This window comes from Psittacula echo, assembly GCF_963264785.1.
Source record: "Psittacula echo genome assembly, chromosome: Z".
NCBI lineage: Eukaryota > Metazoa > Chordata > Aves > Psittaciformes > Psittacidae > Psittacula > Psittacula echo.
Window position 1 is genome coordinate 11842897 of NC_137742.1, and position 24082 is coordinate 11866978.

Here is a 24082-nt window from a genome sequence, read left to right on the forward strand (position 1 = left end):
ATAGGGGTAAATTCAGACCTAACTCTTTTTTTCTTTCCTTACAGAGCATGAGAAACACAGGCTGTGTAAAAGTGCAGACTATATGAATCTACACTTCAAAGTGAAGTGGCTGTACAATGAATATGTTCGTGATCTGCCTGCCTTCAAGGGAAAAGTGCCTGAATATCCAGTGTGAGTGTGTTATGTCTATTGTAGTAGATCCCCAAGATCTGTCTCCTTCTGTTACTTTGAGGGTAGTCATTTGGTTTTCTCCTATGGCTGCCTTCATGATACACCATTTCTTTACTCCTGATTTTCTGTGTTTGTGTGCATGTTTGTCACCTCTGGTGTTCCTGCCACTGTCCCTGTCACAATTCCGTCCCTTACTGTACAGTATCTCCCAAGATCCCAAAAGCTTTAGCAATGTCACGGACAGTCTTTAAACTACTTTGTGCCTACGCGGTGTGCTTTGGTCAATTCTTGAACAGCAGACTTCTGGATGTAAGCTTACATTCTTCTGTTAATAGATACAGCTTTATCTATATGTACTGTATGTATGTATGTATGTCTCTGTGTGTGTATGGATGTCATATATATACATACACAATGGGATTTGTAACTAAAGATAATGCTGGGGTTTCTTTTTGGTTTTGGTTTTGGTTTTGTTTTAATTAAGACCAGGAGAGTTAGTTGTAAAAATCAGATAAGCTCTTTAATTGCTCTTAAGCTCTAAGCAATTGTTTGCAACTTTCATTTAAGAGAGCAGCAGTAGATTTCAGACCTGAAAAGGGTTTATGAGCCCAATGTTGTCTGAGCAACCTGAAGGGAATACTGCAGCTAGAATCCCACGCTTGGCTTAAGGCAAGAGCTGGTGTGTTTTTTCTGACCAGTGTTTAATTGGTTTTCAGAGACTTTGATTGGTGGTTGCTCCACATCTCCTCAAATCAGTTTTTTCCCCTGTGCTTCACAGTTAACCTTCCCTTGAGTTTTGGAGGTTTAACACAATCCCCTTCTTCCCCCTCCAAATCTTTTCCTGCTTTCGTTTGAGCTTGTTATCCTGTCCTGCCAGTGTGGGCAAGAAGAACAACTTGTTTCTTTTTTACAAGAGTAAAATGCTTTTCTCGTGTCCCTTCCCAGTCTTCTGCTGGTTCCCATTTGCTACCAGCTTTCCTTGTAAGTGAAGTTTGCTTCCTTCTTTGCATCCGGTCTGTGTTTGGATGCAAAACACCCAGACTTAAGGAGTGATGTTTCCCCTAGACTTTGCCTTTCAGGCAGCACTGTTGCTCTCACATGTTGGATTGATAGCAGCCTTTTTTATTTTTCTTCAGGGGTATTGCTGGCTAGTGATGCTCCCAGTGGGACACAGGCCATCACCCAGGCACCCTCAACAGTGTCCTACTTACCTGTTCTTGCAATCCGGTATATTCACTGAGGTCTAAATGCAGCACTTTGCACATGCACCTCTTGAAAAACAATCATCTTGCTTGGACTGTGTTTCTGGATTGGCATTTTGAATTCTCTCTCCATCCTGTGGTGCATGCAGTCCCTCAAGTCTGGCGCTAGCTGCATACTAATAAGACTTGAGGCAATTGGTGCAGTTAGGCTATGGGCCTTGCCTAACAAATCAGGTCAGCAAGAGGCATTAGCTCAGTGAACAGGGTGCTGGAGTCACAGTCTCAGAAGCCCTGTTCTCTTTGCTGTGCCTTTGAGTCGGTGCAGTCTCAGGCAAGCGATCAGATACTCTTAATCTCTCTTTTTCTCCTGTGTAATCAGGATAATGATGCTCAGTTTCATTCTGCAGCCTTTTGCAGACTGTTCTGCTCTGCTGGCCTTTTTGGTAGAGCTTCAGTGCTCATGTACATGTGCAGCTGCTGGCTTTGTTACTTCACTCCTGTGTTTTAGTACAACAGCCACATTGTCAAGCACGGGTGATGTTTATTTCAACCATAACCTTCACCTGTCAAGAAATAGCCCCTTCGCATCAATTACAGCAATGTGCTTTTGTCCTTTGATTTGCTTCATCACAAGCACTTTTAGTCTTGAAACTTCCTTAAACAAAGGAGCCCATGCATCATGTTTGCACATCAGTAAACTCTTTCGATGAAACTAAATTGTTGCTGTCCAGAGAAAAACTGAGGTGTCCGTCTACTCCACAGACGAGGCTATCCACAAACTTGCTTTTTGTCTTCAAACTTTGTGAACCTGTGTTTCTGATAGCTTTGAGATACGTGAGTAAAGTGAAGGCTCCAAAGTGTTGAAGCTGAAGGCTTTGTACTCCCGTTATTTTGTGGAATCCAGCAGCAGTTTGTGAAACTGAAGTAGCAGCAAAGCTGGGAGTGGCTCTTAAAAACTTCGTCTCTTCACTTTTAGCTGCCAGCGAAAAGCTGTGAAGTGTGAGTTTCCAAAATACTGTAGCTTTTTAAATGTGTAAATAAATGTTTTAATACTGATGTTAGCATGCAGCTGCTATTGTAGCTGTACTGGAGACTATCTCCTCTTTGATGGGGGAAGGCATTCCCTCCTTTGAAATCCTGTCTTCTGGCTCACTTCATCAAACACAGTGTTTATTCTGTTACTCACTGAACCCCTGCTGGCCTTCTTGCTTCTGCATTTACCAAGGCCCACAGGATGTTCATTGGGTACCCACATGTATCCGTGCAGCAGATGAACAAGATTAATTCACCTGTAGACTGACACCACAGGAGCCAGGCTAGTGGCCAAGATGTGGGTTGAAGCTGTTTATATTACATTACTGTTGTGCAACCAACAGAGGTAACCTTTCATTTAGTCACAAAGCACCGCTCCCTTTCCTGGCAGGCAGGACTGAGGCGTATTCCATGCAAACCTCGTTTGGAGAGGTTGGCTGTACTGACCCCTGCAAGCACAGAGTGTCTCTGATGCAGCACCGTAAGCCTCTGCTTTGTGTGCTGGCTCATGAGTCATTATAGTTTGTGCTTCTAGATCAATAATTGAAGCAGATTAGGAAGAAGATACTTGCTATATAACAACATTTTGAACCTATTTCTGCATGAAATCAGATTGGTTTTATTAGTTTCAGTGCTAGATATTTTTTAATATCATTTTGGATATGTTACCTTCACAGTCCTCAGAGAGCCCCCTCATTTGCTCAGCAGCCTAAGACCTGATAGTAAAACACTGCAGGGAGTATTTGGCTAAAGATAGCTCTAGCTTGTGTTACAGCTTCAAACACATTTTAGTCTTGAATGTGCCCAGGGATAGAAATATTTATCCATTATTTCTGTCTATCTCTTCTGTTTTCCTGCCAGCCAAAACCAGACAAAGTTGAGGCTGTCTTTGCAAATGCAGATACAGAATTTCCTGACCTGACCTAAGTTACTCACTGCACTTAAACATTCATATTAAACCTCTTTCCGGAGGTAATGCTTTTTTTAATAGGAAGGAGAGCAAACACACCACCACCAACAGCCACTCAGCAGTGCCTTTTTCCTTGTCACCTTTGTTTAGACAATTTGGTAAGATAGTAAAATACCTACCTTTTTGATTTTGTGTAGCATACGGTAGCCATAAAAATGGGCAGTGACTGTTCTCAGCAGTGAATGGCTCTTTCTTATGAATGATAATCAGGAAGTTTCTCTGCTTCTCAAAATGAAAACTGGCCCTTCTGGCACAAACAAGTAAACCCTTCTGTACATGGACCTATGACACTGAAGCAGTCAGCAACTTCCAGCCAGGGAATTGTGAAACAAGTCAATAATGTGTAGCTACTTCCTTGTAAACTGCTTGAGTTCTCTAAGGATTGAGCTGTTGTTTTAAAATACGCTATTGTAGTTCAAAGCAAAATGCTGTAAGCTCAAGAAGCTTGTAGCGGAGTTCAAAATATGCTTTTAGGAGTCTGAAGTGCCATTCAAAGAAGTTTTTCCATAATACAGGACATCCATGTGTGACAATGTTCCACTGTTGCTGTCTGTATTAAATAGGGCTGCATAGATAGGTTGCTGTTGGCATTTAACACTGTGTCAGTTACAATTTCCAATATTAGCATTGATGTTCTTTATGTTTTGAAGTGTAGAGAATATTCAAGGCTACCTAGTATTCTCTGTGAATTTGCTCTTGATCTTCTCTCATGTCTGGCTTTCATGGTCTTTGCGAACTCAGCCCATAATTAGCACAATCTTTATATGAACACAGCTGTCTGTTTAGAGAAGGCTGTACTCTGAATCTCATATTATAATCTTTTGTATGGACTGAAATTACACATGGGCACATCTCCCCCTTGTTTCTGAATGCTGTTTAGTAATATTTGAGACTGAGATTTGTTTCAGCTGTGGTTATGTTGGAACTTGCGCACAACAAATGCTAAACAAGACATTTAAATATAGCTGTAGGTGCTCTGTTGTTGCTTAAACACAGACAACTCCTCCTTTCTTTTGTCCTATGGGAATATATCCCAAAGGGGGATGATTGCCTGTAAAATCCCTGAAGATCACTGAAACCGCTTTTCGTCTTCCTGTTTGGCCAAAATGGTGTTGCATAGAAGCCTTTTGTTCAGTGTAGGAGGTAGCTTCAAACACCGCTTCATGTAAGGCATCTTCCCGAGTCATAGCAGTGTCTGTTTCAGCAGTTTCTTGGATTCTGCTCTACAATTTAGCTTATCCTCCTAAGTGAGGAGAAGTAGAGACGGACTTTGCTGTGCTGCCTGTAGGACCTGCCTGTTCTTGGGACTTGACTTTGCTTCCAGGCTGTTGGTTCATCACTTAATATGAACTACCTTTGTGCTCCTTCAAGAGAAAACAATGAGGAGATGCTTATAGGGCTGGCCAGCTTCCTGGAAGCCACAACAGATGTGCTGTGCTATCACCAGAAGTCAATTTTAATCAAGCGTCATCTCAGTCAGAACAGCAGCCCATGGAGATGGGAGGATGTTCTATAGAAAGCTTGGGGAAAAGAAGAGCAGGATTAAAGTGGAGAAATCTTATAGCCTTGATTCTCCCCTCTGGCACTCCAGAAATATGTCTGTATCTGCAGATAAAGTAGCTGAAGGGCCCTGGAAAACAGGCACTGCTTTTCCTCCCTTTATACTCATTTGCAACTCTCACATGAAAGATAGTACACCAAATGGGCAGCAGGACAGCTGTCTCTCTTGGCGTGCAAAGAGTGGGTTTGGAAGTCTCCCTTGTCCTGTCTGGATGAAAGGACAAAACCAGCTCAGAACCAACAGTGTGCAGAAGCTGGGCTAGGCTGTGTTCTGCTGACCCAGCCCAATGATGATACAGGCACTGCTCATTGGTAGCTTGTATACAAGTAGGAGTATTTTCGGGAACTTTGGCTGCACACACAGGTAACAGCATTCAGATCACATCTAACAGTGGCAAGCTTTCACAAGTCTGGCTGAAACAGCAACACTGTCTGAGTGTGGTTGGATTGCCTGTTACTTGCTGTAATGTGGTGTCTTTCCTGTCCCTCCTGCAGGTGGTTTGAGCAGTTTGTGATGCAGTGGCTAGATGAAAATGAAGACGTTTCCTTAGAATTCCTGCATGGTGCTCTGGAGAGAGATAAAAAAGATGGGGTACGTAAGTCACTCTGAGTGGAGGACTTGGTGCTACATGTTTCAGTGCTCAAAACCAAACACCAGCACTGGAAATTGAGCCATCATACAAATGGAGGGTGCAGCTCTGTCTGCTTACTGAACAACTGGGAAACTCGTTTATTTTAGGACTTTTCTCTACAGGTCAAAAAGAGCTGTTTAACGGCAAGGTGAATATAATTCCTTTATGTCTGGTCTGTTCTACTGGTGTTAATCTGTCAGGCAGATTAACAGGGAGGTGTTCTCTCATCTCCCTCTGTTTATGAGAGGTAATTGAAATATAAGGCACTTTGCACATACTTAGTCATGCAGTAAGAAAGTGACCTTAATCCACTGACAGACTGATCTTACTCTTAATTAGCTGGGTATTCCCAGTGGAGAGCAAGAGCTTTCCCATTTGTTCAGTGACTGTTGGTGCTGTAGCCTATGAAGCTAATGTAAGCGTTCTCTTTAAATTTTAAGAAAATCTAAAAAAACCTCTTCACTCAGTCCATCTTTCCTCATTAACTGACAGGCAAGCTGTGCACATTAAAGGTTTCAGGATCATGCTGCATTTCCTTGGTACTTGTCATGTCATAGCTGGTGAAGGACAGTGAACTTGTAATCAGATAGAATTGGTTATTTAGCTCCTCTCAGCCTTTTTGAGAGTTTTTGACTAATTCTGAGGAAAATGTAGGGTTTGATTAAGTTGTCCTGCCTCCAACACAGCAGATAATGGAGACATCCATGAAATGGGTGTATTTCAGAGCTTTCCTTTTGAGAATGACTCCTTCTACTTCTGTTTTAGTTCCAGCAAACATCCGAGCATGCTCTGTTCTCCTGCTCAGTGGTCGATGTCTTCACCCAGCTCAATCAGAGCTTTGAGATCATTAAGAAGCTGGAGTGCCCAGACCCTGTCATTGTTGCTCATTATAATAGGAGGTTTGCTAAGGTAATACCTTCAACATCCATCTGTTTAGTTTCCCTTAGTGGGATGCAAAACAATATGATGTTTGTTTTCATTTTATTTCCTGGAGTTCTCCTGCAGTGATAGAGAACAAGTAACAGTGATCACATCTTATCTTCACAGACTATTGGGAAAGTGCTGATGCAGTATGCTGACATTCTCTCCAAGACCTTCCAGTCCTACTGTTCCAAGGAGAAACTGGTGAGTTGTGCTGAACTTCTTTTGTGCCCTGAGGAATCACATAATTGTCCTGATGAAACCAAGTTTTTCACTTTGCACCTGACCGTGTTGATGGTGTGAATATTTTCAGTATTGTTTTTATCATCATTCATATCCTTTTGCAGATTGAATTGTTTCTTGGCCATAAAATAATACTAGGTCCTGAAGATGATCTGCAGGGCTTGCAAGTTGTCAGGTCGCCTGGAAATTTGCTTCCACTGTGCTTGTCTGGGTTGTGTGTCAGAAAGGTGATTGAAAAAAAAAGGCTCTGTTGATCTGGTAGTCAGCAGCACTCTTGGTTTACTGTTGTCTCCATCTAATTGCTCTTTAGTCCTGAATTCAGTAGAATTCTGTCTATTAAATAAAACAGAGCCTTACATTTTTGAACCTTGGGTTTGTCCTGTGCTGGTTTTGCTATCTCCCACACCTGTACTGGGCACGTAACTGCAGAGGGAAGTCTATTGCTTAGGCTGCTCTTGACTATTGCTCTCAGGCTTGGCCTGGGAGTGTCTCTGAAGCAGCTTTGGCTGGCAGCTTCCCTTCTGGCACTGGGTTTAAACCACTCACGGTAGTTTATTGCAGCATTAAGAGGCTGAAGGTGACACAGCTTGAACTCTGGCAGAGCATGGCAGGAGCTGCAGAGGCTTAAACTTCATCCTGACACCGATTTCTTTGATAAAGCTGAGGAGGAAAAAGCAGCAGCAGAGATCTCCTGATCTGAGGTTTCTGGAGCTGGCTATCCCATTTCAAGCGGGATTAAAAAATGACTTGGAACTGAAATCTGTGCATACTCTACCTCCTGTTTGACTCTCAGACCTGGTGGTACTTGGAGAAGGGTGGTGAGGCACAAAGTGCACCATTGGTTAAAATGTGTCAGCATCCTAGGCAGTAACAGGCACTTGCTTTTGTCTCTTCAGCCCTGCATCCTGATGAATAATGTCCAACAACTGAGGGTGCAGCTAGAGAAGATGTTTGAAGCCATGGGTGGTAAAGAGGTAAGAGCGCTAAGAGGCTGAGAATTACTCATCCCCACTGTGCTGTTACTAGGTTACTTGCATCATACTGGTTTTTGAAGACTGTACTCATAAGGAGAGCCCTGTCACACCTGGCACTATAATAAGTGTGAGGGGACAGCCATGCCTGAGCACTTTTCAACTAAATTTGTCATAAGATGCAGGAGCAAATGTTTTGAAGCACAGAATAGCAGGGAGTAGGAAAGAGAAGGCTACATAATGTGATTACATGGACTGGATGTGGGCATGATGGTTTCACAACTCTAGCTGAGGTCATAGAACTGTTGACATTGAATCATTTTACATGGCATATAAATGTGGAACCTGTGGCACTAAATGTCCAATATCTAATAGATTGCAGACATGCAAATAATAGTTCTGTACTCATGTATCTATTTATCCTGAGATGGCCATTTTTGCAGAAATATGGTTTTCTTCCCCCAGGTCACTGTTTCTGATATAATCAGTGTATTTTTTTTTTTTCCTCTCTTCTTTTTTCTTTGCTTTTCAAGATTCAGGAAGATGAAGAAAAAACTGCTGATGCTGATGTTAGGAAAAAATAAGTTTCAAAGCCTAAGTGCATTTTCTTTATTTGTGTTGTGGTAGAGCCTGTGCAATGACCTGTATGCCAAGAGGAAAGTTAGCTTTGCTGATGGGCAGCACAGTTTTTGCCTGTATTGCTGTTTTGCATCTTTCTTGTGCTCAGTGGCAGAATTCTATGAAGTGGCAAAAATCTCAACAAATAGATTTACCCTATGAGGCAAAGAAAAACTGCTGTCATTCTTTCACAAGTGATTCATTTTCTGAGTGAAATTGCATCCTAATTTCTCAACAATCCCAATTTCAGAGCCCTGCAACAAGAACTAGTGTTACAGGCACCCAGCTGTAATAGCAGAGGTAGCTAAATGCTCATTTTTCTCAGGGAAAAATAAGCTTGTGATGAAATGGTCTTTGAAGTGGTTTATAAAGTTATAATCCATATGCACTTGATTCCCCTGAGGAATCAATTTGCTACTATTTTCCCTACTGGTGGCCATTAAGTAGGGTTTTCCTGTATTTTAAATTGAAAATACCACCTGATATGGTGTTATATAGGATAAGAAAAAAAGTATTTATCAGGGCTGATGACTGCTTTTCCTAGCCTAGACCTCTTGTCTGCGTTCTGCCCTTCAAAACCTTTTTCAGGAGGCGTAAGTAAGGTAGAACAGATGTGATGAATCCAATATTTCTCCTGTACTGTGAAATCAGAAGAAAAGAGGGAGAGAAACCCAGGCTGCAAGTAGTAAAATTCACAGGAACAAATCTGGTAAACATGCTAGGAAGCTGGTTTTTGGAAGTGATTTTTTTCTTTTCTTTCCAAATGCTGATTGTCTACTTCATTAGGCTGCCTCTGATCACTAGAAATAAATGGTGCTGTGTTAGGTGCCTGTGTTATTTGCTGTCCCCAGGGGTTTGCCTCTCGGTGACTATGTAGTACTTCGCTTCTTAACTTGAAACCTGCCAGGTTTTCTGTTTTGCTAGAGTAAATGAGGTCTTGTCCTAGTTTGAGTAGCTCTTTTTCTGATGCAGATTGAAACCGAGTAACAATTGGTGAAACAACAACTTTGAAAATAGAACATGCAGGCAAACATGCTGCTGGAAATACATCTGTGGGTTTTATCACACAGTACCTTGCACAAGCAGTATCCTGACTGCTCTGCTCAAAAAGGAACTACTTCCTTGGGGAAGTAAGAAAATAGCACAGTGGTATGTCCTGCTTGTCTTGAGCTGTTCACCTTTTTCTGTTCCCAAAGGTGTTGTTGAGAACTAGGTACCAACTATTCCATTGTTCCTGTGGCAGAACGTTAGATGTACCATGTGTGAAGCCGGACCTTGGGGATTTGTTTGAGTTAATGCGTGCTTGTGGCTTCATCTGCTTCTGACTCACAGATCCATCTCCATCTAAAGCTGTAGCTATAGCACTGCACAGCTCTGGAAAGCTTTGAAATACTTCTGCTACCTAGTGCTCTTGGCCAGTGGGTCCAAAACACACTGCTACAGAAATCCATTATCACTTACTTCCTTTTGCATCAAGGAAAATGAAAAGACAGGGCTTGCCCATAGTCATCCTGCAGTGTAATAGCATAACGTGGAACACAAGTGCTTGGCAAGTACTATTTCTTGAGATTGGGCTCCTGGGTATAGTGCTTTCCTTTACTTTTTTCTTCCTTCCTAGGTGAGGAATAGTACCTTTGCCCTTACTGAGTTTCCCAACTGTAGTATTTAGAAGGCACAGACAGTGCAAAAGTTACCCAGCATGTCTGTGGTTAATGTGTTGGCATCATATGCCTGTGAACATTACTAGTCAGAAATGACAGCAGCAGAGCTTTAGAGAGCTCTGTGGTGGGATTCTCTTGGGTCTGTGCTTGAGATCTCAAGGCATATATATATATATCACAAGTGCACACACAGAAAGAGGTATCTTAAATGATTTTTAAGATTTATACTTCTATTTCCCTTCTGAGCTGTGTTGATCTCACAGGATCAAAACAGCTTCACTGTGCTTCAGTAGCATTCTGAGACGTTCCTGAAACACGTTTTGAAAAGCCAGTGGTTATGAAGTGGCAGGTAGCATTAAAAGCATAATGAGCAGTGGAATTGCAGTATGAGTCCTTGATACCTTTTGAAATCTTTTCTTCTTCTGAATAACCTCCAATACACCCACAGAATGGAGACTGTAATTTAGCTCTTTGCCAAAGTGGGCTATATAGATTTCATTGCTAGCATTTGCCTGAACTTGGCCCCATTTATTTAATTATTCATACATTATCTAATAAAACCTAATGTGACCTGCATTTTCTACCCACCTCTGCAGTTCTCCTGCAGACTTCAGTGTGCTTTGCACACTGTCCCTGACACCAGAATAAGCATTTCTTGTTTTGCTTGACAGAAATGGCTTTCTGCAATCTGTTATGTTGCTTTGCTTTTCATAAGTTATGAACTCATGGCACTGAAGTTAAAAGGTGCTGTACTTCGTTGCCCACTGCTGGAGTCTGAATGTGTTATGGAAGCCTAGTTTAATACATTTCTTCACTTCTTTTTTTTCCCCAAAGTCAAGCATGAGAGGTGAGTATCAGAGACGAGCACTGCCTGAGGAACCCAAGGAATTAGCAGCAGATTGTCATCATATGATTTTCATGCCTTTGGTTTCAAGCTAATCTGTACAATGCTTCAGGATACTGTCCTCTTAATGCTCAGCCGGGTTAGCCTATGTGTTAGCCACCTATTGAATAACAAATTTCAGGACTGCTTAGAAACTGCCAAGACTTGACAGGAATGTTCTCAAAGGATTTGCCCTATCTATTTGATGACTTCTCTTTAGCCTCCCACATGCCATGGCTAAGCCCACCATAGTATTTGAGAAGCTGTCAGCTGTTGTTTGGATTCAGTGTTTCATATTACTCTTGAATCCTATAGGAAAGTGGGGATGAAAACTCAGTGCAAGTGAGTCCCTAAAGGGAGACTGGATCAGTTGAACTCCTGCCTCATAGTTGCAGAGAGGAACTCCCAGGGACTAGTGGAAGGGGGCAGAACAAAAATCAGCAACTTCAAGCCTGAGGCACATGAACTCTGTAACTTGCATAAAGCTAAAATAGGAAAGCAGGGCAAAATTCTCTAACTGCTGATGTGTCAGATCAGACCTGATGATTTCACAGGTTCTCTGGCTTTAAGATTAACATCTTCAACCTTCTAGAAGGCAAAAGCTGTTTCTACAGCTACAGATGAGCGTTCCAGTTCTGGTTACACACCAGTGTATGTAGAAACCAAAGAACTAATGACATCTCTTGGAAATCTTGGAAGCCCATCACAGCAAATTCTAAGACTCATGGGCTCCATTTCATCCATGATTGAAGCGGAAGATCAACCTAAATTGAAGATCATCGTGCTGTGCACCATTCAGATTAGCAAGGAGCTTGAGGTTCCAGCCCTGAATGTGCTTGTATGAGACTTCAAGGCTCAGATTCTCTGCAGTGCAAAGTCCCAAATCTTTTCAGGAAATTAACAGGGCCTTGCTTTCTTCCCTGAAATGTAAATACAGGGTTACCTCTTCCCTCTTTGCGTGCACCTCAGTTTTCTGCATCACATATTTAGTCTTAACCACAGAGCTATAGCTGCACCAGCCATTGTTTCCACTGGAATTTAAGCACTTGCTCAGAGATCAGAAGCCACCTCGCTGTGGGTGCTGTCCCATGTTTTGCACAGAGAACTTTTCATTAGCTTTCTTCCTCTGAATCATCTCTGATACACCCACAAAATGGAGATCATAAGCCTGCTGAGCTCCAGCTTCTGATAGAAATGGTTTGGACATGACATGTGGCAGTGACCCAATTGCCTAACACTACTTCCTGCTTTACCAGCCAGATTTACTGTGCAGTCCAAGTAGCATGTCCTGCTATCAGCAGTAGCTGATATGCATAGAATCCATTGGCTGAGCGGCAACAGCAAAACATACGCTGTGTCATTTGAGCAGTGTTATCAGTGCTTCACTGTATTGGCAAAGAATTGTTTGCAGTTACATCACATGCTGCAGGGAACTCTGTAACTGGCATGTAATTGATATATGTGAAACAGTAGTATACACTTACCAGCACCTTCCTAATGGACTTAAATCACACTTGGGTAATTCCCTGAAGTTTACTTTGCTAATGCCAAAGCTTTAATGATCATTAATGTATTATGTGGACTTCTCCTTCTGTAGTAGCAGTTGCTCAGAAGACAACAGCCTGTCTAGGATGACAGAGGACTTGGTGGATACTGAATCAGAATGTTTACCACCAGGGTTTGTCTTCCTGAGGGTTAGGCTGGGCACCTCAAAGTTAAATCTGGGTTGCCATCTTGCCAGTTGCACCCAGAGAGCTGTAAGCAAGTGTTCTGGAGCAGAGAGAGTTCCTCACCCCACAGGTAACGGAGATCATCCCCTTAGCAAAGCATTGTTCCAGCTTCTTCCTAAATGAGGGCTAGAAATAAGCCCTTATTTTGCTCCCTAGACAGTTGGTTTGCAGTCAACAAGTACAATAGGAAGGAGAAGCTTAGAAGTAGTTGGTGAGCTCTCCATGTCACCTCACAGTAAAGCTAGTCGTTAATTGCATGGCTCATGAACAATGGCAAGTTGTTGATCCTGACCTTAAATATCCTCTAGACCGTGCATGTGATAGCTTATAAAGATGTAGAAGTAAATAGTGAGGAATAGGTGTCATATGCCAAATTCTCCTGGCTTTTTTTTTTCCCAGCTGGAAAAGAAGTTACTCGAAACGTTTTGATGAATCATGAGCTGGTGCTGCCTCAAATCATCCAAAAAGGGCCAAAATCAGAGGACTGTTCAGTGCCATTAATTTTAGATAGCAAACCAGACAGCTTGTGGCTCATTCTCCCTTTACACAGTAGAAGGGAAGGATTAATATAGGGGCAAGACAAACCACCACCAACAGATGGTGTTTTTGTTTTGTTACCTAAAAGCTTGGCTAGAATGACTGGTGATTGGCACATTAGCCTCCTTCTGCCTTCTTACAGCAAGGGAGTTAAAAAAGTAATAGGAGTGAAGATTCACTTTAGTAAAGGAAAAATAATCAGAGCTAGCAATGCCGAAAGTTATGAGGCTGAAATAAATCATCATTTGCTTGGAGGTTTTTTTAATTATTTTTAAAATTCTGATCCAGGAATTTCATTAGCACAGGTTCAAATGCCTAATGGAGTCAGTTTTCCATGCCAGCTTACAACAGGAAAATGAACAGATCAGATTCCAAATCCCTTAAGGCTTGGCTTTCTCTGACAGATGCTGACGAATATGAAGAGAGCTTCAATACTGAATATAGAATTGGGAACTCCTGTCATGTTCAAACCCTGTATATGTGGATATACCATAAAAATCTAAACTGATTTTTAACCACTGTACTGGCATCTGGCTCATTACGTTTGTAAATAGATGCTCTGCCTTAGAGGTAAGGTCTGAAGCTCTGAATGCCAAATGCAAACATTTCTGGAAGGTTTTTGTTTTACAAGCAGCTTGCCTGCCTGCATACAAAGGCAAATCTGTTTTACAAGTTACTTTTCCAGAGCAAATATTCCCAAATCATTAAACATGTGGTTTATGTAAGCATACAGGTAAGTTACCCAAAAGTGGCTCTTCCGAGGCTGGAGAAATGACTACAGCTGGAATACAGGGCACCACTGGATGTAAAAGCAGGTGGCTTTATGCAAGCACATTCTTACACAATGTGCCAAGGTGTCAGCAGCACCCAGGTAGTACTTGGGCATTCTTTTTTGTTTCTTTTGTGAAGTCTCTCCTGAACAATTGCATACAGAAAGCTGTTTTGCTCCGTGTGGGAGTAGAGCTACTTGTGCTCAATACCCATAGCTGAGATTATGCTTTCCAAAAGTGATCAGTGCACAACAGTTCCTGCTGTGATGCTGTGGCCACGTTTTCAAAATAGCCGGGCTCCAGTCTTCTGAGAGCAGTGGCTGGGTCAGTCTTCAGTTTGAACACTTGACAGGAAGGTGGAAGGTGAAATAGCACCTTTCAAGACTGTAAATGGAGAAATGCACAAGTAAATAACATACAGTCTGAAAATCCCTCTCTTCTAGGCTTAGAGGAGTGAAGTGACCCATGAGCCCAAGGTAATGCACAGTGCTTGGTTTCTCAGCCTGCTTTCTCTGTTGGCCACAGGGGCTTCATGTTCACTTTCTTTCTCCATTTCACAAATACCAGTAAAGGTTTCAAAGGGTATTGGAGACTGGCTGTTGCTGATTTCACAGCTTCTCTAACAGCAGCAGGCAGTGGAGGAGAGCATCCTAGCTAGCAGAGTCCAGTGGTGGTAGGTCACCTGCATATTAAGAGTAGCCTCGACAGTGAAGAAGAATACTGTGAAGCGCAGCAAATTGTCCTCTGAGTTCAGGCTAAGTTCTCTTTCATCCACAGTTGGATGCAGAAGCAAGTGACCATCTCAAAGAGCTCCAGGTGAAGCTGAACAATGTTTTGGATGAGCTGAGTGCTGTGTTTGGTAACAGGTGAGTATAATGAGGTCCCTGTCCTTGAAGCATTCCTTTCTCTTGCCTAATCTCATTCAGTCTGATTAAGAAAAGACACTCCTGTCAACTGCATTATATTTTTCTTTTTCTCATAAATTCATGCTCTTTCAAATACTAAAACCATCTAAAGAGGTGAGAAATGTTTTATAGAGTCTCTCCTTTCTGTATTGCTTTCCCAAGAAATGTGACATGGAGATCTCTCAACTGTGAAATGTATTTGAATTACATAGAGTAGATTTTTTTCTGTAAGTAGTGCTTGTCAGTAACAGAAGTGCCTGCTTCTTTATTGCTCAGAAAACAGTTTCCAGCTCAGCGTTTATGGAGCAACATTCTTGTTTAAATGTTGTGCTCTAAGTGTATGAAACAGTTGACTGATTTCTGATTGTTAAATGAATATTGGAATAGAAATGAAACAGGTTTAGAATTTGAAATTGACCTGTTCTGTGTTGCAGTGAATGGTGTTTTGTGCTGTTTCAAAGGGAGGAGCTCTTTAAAGTATTGCCAGAGTAATTTATGGCAATTAAGTTTTATTGCAAATCATGTTACCATTTACCTGGGGATAAAAATGCACTTGACTTCATAATAATTTTGTAGTGAACCATGAAAGACATCAATTAAGCAAAATCTAGAAATACAGGGCTCCCAAATGATCTTCAAAAGTAGCCACTTTTCAAGATAAACCCCATTCATTTCAAGTTGTGGTTTATAATGAGATTAATGCAGGCATGAACTGTAGTGTAGCTGAAATGTGGGCAAGAGGAATAAAGCAAATTGTACCAACTTGGCCTCCTGCAGTCTACAGATTTGCAGTACTTATGACCAAAAAACACACTGTGGGATTTGTCAGCGACTATTTGTATTTTAGCACACAGGGCTAAGTAGGGAGATAAGAGAGAAGTTCCCATTACCATGGATGCTGTAGCAAGAAATGGAGAGATTCAGACCGTAGCTGAATTGAATTGATAAGGTTCATAATTAGATGGAGGATGAGAGAGAAATCATAATTAAGGAGTGGTTTTTGTTATCTGAAACCTGTCTCCATGGTGCACTGTTAAAAGACAATTAGGGTACAATCTTGACATTTGCAAATATGATTTAAAGAGATTATTCAGTATCAGCATACATACCGGGGAGTGTTTGAGAGAGATGTGCTGGCAAGAGATTTAGCCAGTCAGACGGCTCAGATGCTTTGCTCATTCCTTTGTAGTAATAGGGAATGAAAAGGAGAGCTGTGGTTTACTGTATAAGTGGGATCTTCTAAAGGATGTAAATGTGGGGAGGTAAGACAGATATCCACAATATTCTGTGCAGATCCTGTAAGCAGCTGTTCTGCCACACTGTGTGCACCTGAAGCTGCAGATCTTACCTTTTCTTCACCTATGTGAGATAATTGCGTCTGCTGGAAAAGCAGCATGTATCTGCAGAGACTCACCACCCTTGTGCTGAGAGAGGGTTATGTCTGGACTGAGGAGCTTTTCCTGCTTTGAAGAATATCATGGAGAAAAGGAGCCTCAAGATCGTTTATACTACATTCAGTAGCTTCTGTTTTGTTCTTGGTGGCTGTAGGAGTGAAGGAGGGAATTCCTGTGGGAACAGGTAGCAGAAGGCTCTGTCTGACAGCACAGGTGAGGTTGTCTTCTAACTTGCTGCTGCCAAGGGCTCCTGTTGAACTCTACATCTGCATGAGTTTCACTTTCAAGTGAACCTGTTGCCACAGTAATGGGTTTATAATTTTTCACTATTTTGCCTCATGTTAACTTTTATCTTCTAAGGGATTTTGTTACTTTTCATCCCCTGGCTGGGGGTTTAAAGCATCTTAAAGGAGGGCCTTACAACTGATGCAGCATGTGGGAGAACTGTGGGGTGATGTTAACCTGTACCAGAACAGGCAGTGTCAGCAGTACAGGAAATACTATTGGTACCTGGTACTATTTTATTTTATGTGACTTAACGCCTCTGGTTAAGCTGTCATTGTAGCCACAACTGACTGCTGCAAGCCACTCTCCTCTAGAAGTGCAGAAAGTGGAAACAGTGTGGGGAGACAGCTCTGGAGTTGCTGTCTGGAATTGCTCTGGTGAAAGGCAGGCTAGAAGTGAGCAAGAGGGACCATGAGGGTGGAGGTGGCAGTGCAGGAGGGGAGAGAGGTGACTGATTGGGTGGAGAAGGGAGGTGAGAGCCGCAGGACAGAGGGGTTTATGCTAGTACCCAGCACAAGGATGTCCAAGGTGGCTCACACAGCAGAAGTTCAGGCCACTTATTCCAGTCTAAAGCTGACTTCCAAACCTGTGTACCTGCCCTTAAATCTTTACCTTAGCTGCTAACACTGACTTCTTTTCCTGATTTCAAACCCCTGTGCTGTTAGTGGATAGCTAAATGTCACTTATAATCCCTGTTGTTAGTAACTGTTCTTCTAAATGTCAAAGCATTTTCCTTTATTCACTGAGCTGATATGTTGACAGCTGTGCTGATCTAGTCATCATTATTAACCATATATTATTTCATTTTGAATATCCTTTTAGCAGTACAAGATAGGAAAATAACTGTGCTTTGATGCCTTGCATGTCACTTCATTACAGTGACACTGCTCGTTGCACAGCTGAGCTCCACATCCCATTTTGACACTTTGATACAGCATAGATTGTATGGCAGTGAACTGGTTTCTGTTGGTGCCTGTCTTCAGGCTGTCTCTGTTATTTTAAAGACTTATGATGGGTCACACGGGATCACTGCCTATGGATTCCTGGGTGCTCAGAATTGTGCATGCCTTGTGCCCTTGTTCCATATGATACCCCAGTCTTTGCAGGAACAACCTATGTAGAAAACAGAGATACAGCAGAGTGCTTTGAGCAAAGAAAAGCAGTGTTTCTTGAAAACAGGAAAGGAACATTTCTTTTTGCAAATGAATGAACAAACTCCTCTCAAATGTGAGCATGTCTCATGTTAGAGGTGGTAGGCTGCTTGTGGATAATGGGCATAGGGACTGGATAGCCTGCCGCTTGGTAACAAATACAGTAAGGAAATGAGCAGCAAATCTCGTGAAGGAAGAGTATGTAAAATGAGTATGTGGTTTATGGACTTGCAGTATTTTACCTTATGTACTAGAGCTGAGATCTATGCCACTGATAATCTTGTTTTTGCATCTCTCCTATCTGTTCAGCTTTCAGACTCGTATTGATGAGTGTGTCAAGCAAATGTCTGATATCCTCTGTCAAGTGAAAGGGACGGGAAATGTTGCTGCTAATGCCAGAAACACAGTTGCACAAGATGCAGATAATGTCCTGAGGCCATTGATGGATTTCCTGGATGGAAAGTAAGGGAGTGTTCAAATACATGTTACACATACAGTGCATCAGGTTGGGAACAGGAAGGGGAAAGGAAAAATAGTTTCACATTCTTGAATTGTTCTTGAGATGTCCAGCCTCCAAATTTTCAAAAAGAATTAATGACTTTTCTTCCCATATCTGCCTCTCTCTCATGGATTACCTCTTCAGCCTTCATTGAGTGTCAGAGCACGCTCTATTCTCCTTTCTCCCTCTGGCAATTATAGCTATCAGCAAAACACACTGCTGATCAGGTAGCGGGAAAGACTGAAATTCGAAATTTACTAGCTATATATTCTTTTCCTGTACAAATTGTGCAGTATCCTATTAGCAAACTTATTGCAAACCATACTTACACACGAGATAGTTACACTACTCAGTATCCCAGTCATGTAAGCATGTTTGTTCTAGTCATACCTGGTGCTATTCTGACTAGAAAATGAGCTTCCGAACTATGTGATGTATATAAGCTTGATCCATTGCTTTAATTAACTGTTGCTATTAACACCACGCAGTATGATTCAGCTGTACAGGGGCTTTTTTTGGCTAACTGCACATAATTCTCATCAGCTAAGCCTTGAACTACAAAGAAAAATAGTTTTTAATCACTGTAGAAGTTAAACTTCTTGCTGATGCACAGCAATTCTTTATTTTGAAAATGATGGCCAGCAATTTTCATAATAAATGGTGCAAGAGATGTGAAGCTTCATGAGTTTAAAATACAGGGTTTTTTTGTTGCTCTTTGTATTGATTGTCCTGTCTTTCTTTTGGGTCACTATGACTGTCTGCAGCAATCATTACATCTAGGAGCTTTTCCATTTGAGCATTTTCCATGCATGCCTTCACAAATCCTCAGAAACCACCTTCCTTTGTATCACTGGGAACTTGATATGCTGCAAGCCTTTCAACCAGATGTGGAGGAAATAATTTTGATTATGTTAATCTGAGCTTGGATTATTTTCTTTCCTCCTATGCAGAAGGAGAGTCTTTTTAGATGTTTTCTGCATCCTACCCACATCAGTCCTGTTCCTGTTCAGCTTTGTTAATTTGCTATCTAACCAGCTATGGGAAGAAGGGAAACCTGGGAGAAGATGTTACGCAATGCAGAAGAGTCTGCTATCGCCTGTGCACTACTGCTGGCTGCAGAGTTCCTATTTTGTAGCATTCCCAGTGTGATCAGTAAATGCCAAAATCTAACAATAATTTCAAAGAAGAATCTAACATTTCTTGGCCTTTTTGATAGTCTGTGCAATAACAAAGGAGGAATAACTAAAGGGATAAAGCAGAACTTCTTTACGTAAAAAGGCATGGATAAACGTATGGCAGGCGATTGGTGGTGGATATAATTGGCACAAAATACAGAGAAGTCCAAGAAATACTTCAAGGTGGTTATAGATGTGGAAGATTTAGACATTTCAGCAGCTGTCAGAAGCTCTGCAAGAACTTTGGCCTAGCACTCTGGGAAGTATTAAGTATTCAACACAAATCATAATAGGTCCTTCAATTTAAACCCTATTATTCTATATTTGTTTGTATTTTTTCCTATATATCCTGTAAACCCAATACATCAGGAAGTACCTTGTTAAAGGGAACTACATGCTGTCATGTGGCATATTCCCAACCACCGTAACTTCGGGATGCCTTCTGTAATCCCAGGATAATAAATAGAAACGGTTGGGATCATAAATGCCATAAATTCCTATTAGCCAGACATCTTCAGTGTCAGAACTTCAATGGTGAGGACAGGCTGCACTTTATGAAAAGGGAAGATTTTTACCCTTAAAGCAGTCATTATGATGAACTGCTTTGGACGGAGCACTGATTCTCCCATACACATCTACTGTTCCCTGTAAATTGCATTCCTAATAAATTATATATTATATATTTATATTTATATAAATATATATATATTTATATATATTATATATTATATATTATATATTTACCGCATAAATTATGCGGTTCTTTCTCTCTCCCTGCAGCCTGACACTGTTCGCAACCGTGTGTGAAAAGACAGTGTTGAAGAGGGTGCTAAAAGAGCTCTGGAGGGTAGTAATGAATACCATGGAGAAGCTGATTGTGCTGCCTCCTCTGACAGATCATACGGTAAAGCATTTTCTCCTTCCTGACTCACAGCAGAAAGTGTTGCCATTGCCTGTGTAACTCATCTCCTTGTCCTAATGAGTCATCTGTCCAGGTAGATTTGCCTGCATGTAGCCCACTCAAGGATGGAAAAATATGTCTGTAACCTGGTGAAGAAAGAGAGCAGCTCTATTTATAGTAGGTTTGCAAAATACAGAGCACACTAAAAAACCCACAACAATTAAAAATCCGTGATCCAAAGGGAGTTGCCATCAAGTATATCCAACCACATTGATTAGGGATTTGCAATCCTTTAAAGAGAGCCGAGTATGTGGGATTATTGGGCAGTTAGTGTTGTCCTCATGGCATTAGATCAACACCTGTAAACACTTTTTCCTAATTATTGTCATCTGTTCAAGTGTCTCTCTGTAAAGATGTGGTTGATTTAGGCTTGCTTTTTAATGATACAACCTCCCATTTTGCCCCTCAAAAGGCTTCAGCATCAGTATGGGCTGGCATGATTTCTGTGTCTCTTATGGTGAGGAATTGGAAGCATGTCCAGATAGTTGGCCTTCAAAAGCAGTCTTTTATATAATTGTTCAGCTGTGTGGATGTGCTGAATGAATGTGTGTTATGAATGTAGTGATGCTTTTAACAATGGAAGATTAACTCTTCCCCAATTTTGAGAAACCATAGAAACTGTTTAAATGTTACTCATGCATGCCCAGCTGCTCTGGGGAATGACACAGTTGGAGGCAGTGTGAAGTTTGGGTTATAGCCTCATTATTTGGAGGTGATCCAGAACTTCTCTTCATCAATGTGTTGGAGTAAACTTTTGGTCTGTGGCTTATTTATACTGATGTATTTTTTTCCCCAGGACTGGGTTGAACATTAGTGTTTTCACTATTCAGTAGTTGCCGGTATATTTTGAGTGGACTTCTTGGGTTGCAGTGTCTGGAGAATTGATGTAAACCTGCATCTTGCACTAGGTGTTTCTTGTTCTGAGAGGGAAAGCCTTTGTCTCTGGCCTTGATGCTGACAGCTTTAAACAAAACTGCTGAGATGCAGTGTGCTGTCGTACCTGCTAAGCATAAAATTAGCATGAGGTGTAATTTGCTAAACACTGCTTGCTCTGAGCTCTGGTTTGGAGTAATCATTTCTGCTTGCCTCTTTGATTTATAAAGGAGAAAAAAAATCTAAATATAAGAGGATGAAATTTCTTTTTCTCAGTTGAATTGTTGCAAAAAGGAGTCTTTTAGGACAGGTGATAAAATCATCATGTAAGAGCAGCATTAACATGTCTCCTTCACAGTTGAGGCACTGAGATCAAGGGCCTTGGAGAGAACCAGGGAGGAGCTGCCTGAGCTTTATATATGCTAGTTTTGAATTTTAAAGGCAGAGTGGGAGACTGATTCAGTGCTTGCATCATGAAGAAGGCAGTAACTGTGATCAGCCAATTCTTCCAATCTGCAGGACGTTGCTATAAGCCACTTTGATTTTTATGGGTTTTTTTCTTTAACAAAGTGTCTTTGTTCCCATCGCTTCAGTTTCAAAATGAGAAGCAATTTTTGTGTAATGAAGTGCATCCTCAGCTGTCTCAAATAATGAAGAATACTCATGGCTGGATTTTCAGCTGTCTAATCAATTGTATCTTAGTGAGGAGGCTGAACAAGTCCAGGCTGGAAAAGAGTTGCCATTTCAGAAAGGTGTTTGTGAACAATGCAGTGATTAAACTGGCCTTGTCTGCAGTCCTTGAGCAGAGTACCTGTGGTGAGGTGCTTGATGGGCTACAAAAGCAGAGAGCTACTTCTGCTGTCCCCTGGGATGCAGTGATTTATCCTGTCACCTCCAGATTTTCATCATCTTAGCAGTGAAGAGTGTCAGGGCAAGACAATTGCAAAACTCAGGGTTGACAGTGTTCTGAGCATATCAGACTCAGAAAGAGCCCCAGGCACTGTAACTCACTCCCAGCCCTCAGCAATAGAAACCCTAGTGTTGCCTCTCCGTGGCTGAAGGGCACTGAATGGCAATTTTTCTCCTAAAACTCCTCTGCAGGCCTTAAGTAGTAGGGGGTATTCATAGTAGGAGACATTCCCTTTTATGGAATATTTGCTCTACTTTCTGTAGAACTGATAGAGGTGCAAAAGCATTTTTGATGGTGGTTGTGGAAAGCATACTTGGGTAGATGGTTCTGAGGCCTTGGGTGGCATGGTTTAGTGTGAGGTGTCCTTGCCCATGGCAGGGGGGTTGGAACTGGATGATCTTAAGGTCCTTTCCAACCCTAACTGTTCTATGATTCTATGGTTCCTGACACTGCAGTGTGTCTCGCTTGTTGCTTGCATTGCTGGCACTGCACAGTGCTTTAATTCCTTTTACTCTTCAGACTGATCCATTCCAACTATATTTTCTTCCCTGTATCGCACAGGGAAGAAAATCTGAGCTCTGCTTTTCTATTCTCTGCTGCTTCTGGAAGATTTTGTGTAGGGTGGGAGAGCAGTCAGGTACTGCCGAGTCCCAGTGGGCATGGGGCAGTTTGACAGCCTCCCACCCTGACTACCTGAACTGCAGGTCCCTTAATGACTTTCAGATGAGGCTTCTCCTCTCTGAGCATTGACTGCTGTGGGTTGTGAGATTAGGAGCAACGTGATCTCCAGTAGCTCACTGAGCAGTTCACACCTAGTTTTAAGTAAAGATCAACATTTAATTAAACACTCTGTGTCTTGGGTGAGTGGATATGCAAACACAGCCCCCTGGGAATCTTTATTTTGGGGTTCTGTGCACAACACTCTGGGATATTAATGGATTAGTTATGTGTTTCTTTCTCCTTTGCTGCTTAGGACAAAACTATAGTATGCCATCAGTGACTAGTCTGATCAGTGAAGGGTTGCTAAATTTACACAGAGATGATTCCTCTGGAGCCTCTCTTTTATGTATCTCACATAGTACACTGCAGCCGTTCACGTGAGGCTTCGTTTGTGCTTGCTCCTGCTATCCTTTTTTTCTGCTTGTTGGACTTCCCTTCGCTAAATGAGATCGTGGTCCAAGATAAGAAAATTTTCTTAAAGCTGCGGACAGGTTTCACACATGAATTCCAAATTGGCTGTTCTTCAAGCTCATCTGCAAGCAGCACCACTCCAGACCTATTCTGTGCTGGTGGAAAGGGTGGCTTTAAGAGGTTTTCTGAAACCTTTCTTAACTTGCATTAGTTTAAATGAAGCCTCCTCCTTGTGCTAGCTAGGAACAGGAAAGTCTAAAACTGCCTTTGCGATGAGGAGAAAAAGCTTTCTTATCGTTAAATGAAATGATGGTCTGTGAACTGCACATGTGCCCAGGTCTCTGTACTGACAGGTTATTATTTTCCCTTTTTTCATCCCCACTTTTAAGCCTGTTTCCTCAGAGTTTAATACAGAGTTGCCAACAGCTAAAAAATAGTCTTAATTCTTAATGGGTGGAAGTGGACATTGCCTGATGATAAAGTTTTTTAAATGAACTTAAATGCTGCTAATAAAAGGACACATCCCCTTGTTGTTGAATGTAAGAATTAAAAAAATCTGGGAAAGGAATGTACCAGATGAAACTAGGTTGGATTGGTATGTCTCAGTATGTACTCAGCCTGAGTAAATACGTTTTCCAAAAAGGACTGGATTTCAGAAAGACTTGCAAGCAGGCTTCTGTTTCCTAAGTTTGTCAGTTGAGCAGTAGGACATTTAAGCTGTGAGAGTTTGAGCCTCTTGGAATATAAACCAGGGTAGTTCTACTGGGTTTTAGCAATTAGTCAGTTGATAATCCTTCTCTAAATGCTTTCCCTGAGGGGGGAAAAGCAGACTATTAGCAAAGAATTTGAAATCCTTGTATTGTGGAGTACAGGTGTCTTTCATGTTTCCAGAAAGTT

General features: G+C 41.7%; 1 protein-coding gene across 1 annotated transcript in view; it reads left to right on the forward strand.

Annotated features, from left to right (window-relative positions):
* LOC308231703 (protein unc-13 homolog B-like) overlaps positions 1 to 24082 on the forward strand; it is a gene marked incomplete at both ends in the record, with an annotated part of 214278 nt that overhangs the window by 173674 nt on the left and 16522 nt on the right. Inside the window, 8 exons of the mRNA XM_080637365.1 lie at positions 45 to 171; positions 5431 to 5527; positions 6333 to 6476; positions 6615 to 6692; positions 7628 to 7705; positions 14679 to 14767; positions 17946 to 18098; positions 20091 to 20214. Coding sequence (XP_080493491.1) covers positions 45 to 171; positions 5431 to 5527; positions 6333 to 6476; positions 6615 to 6692; positions 7628 to 7705; positions 14679 to 14767; positions 17946 to 18098; positions 20091 to 20214 — 890 coding nt within the window. The remainder of the gene's footprint in view (positions 1 to 44; positions 172 to 5430; positions 5528 to 6332; positions 6477 to 6614; positions 6693 to 7627; positions 7706 to 14678; positions 14768 to 17945; positions 18099 to 20090; positions 20215 to 24082) is intronic.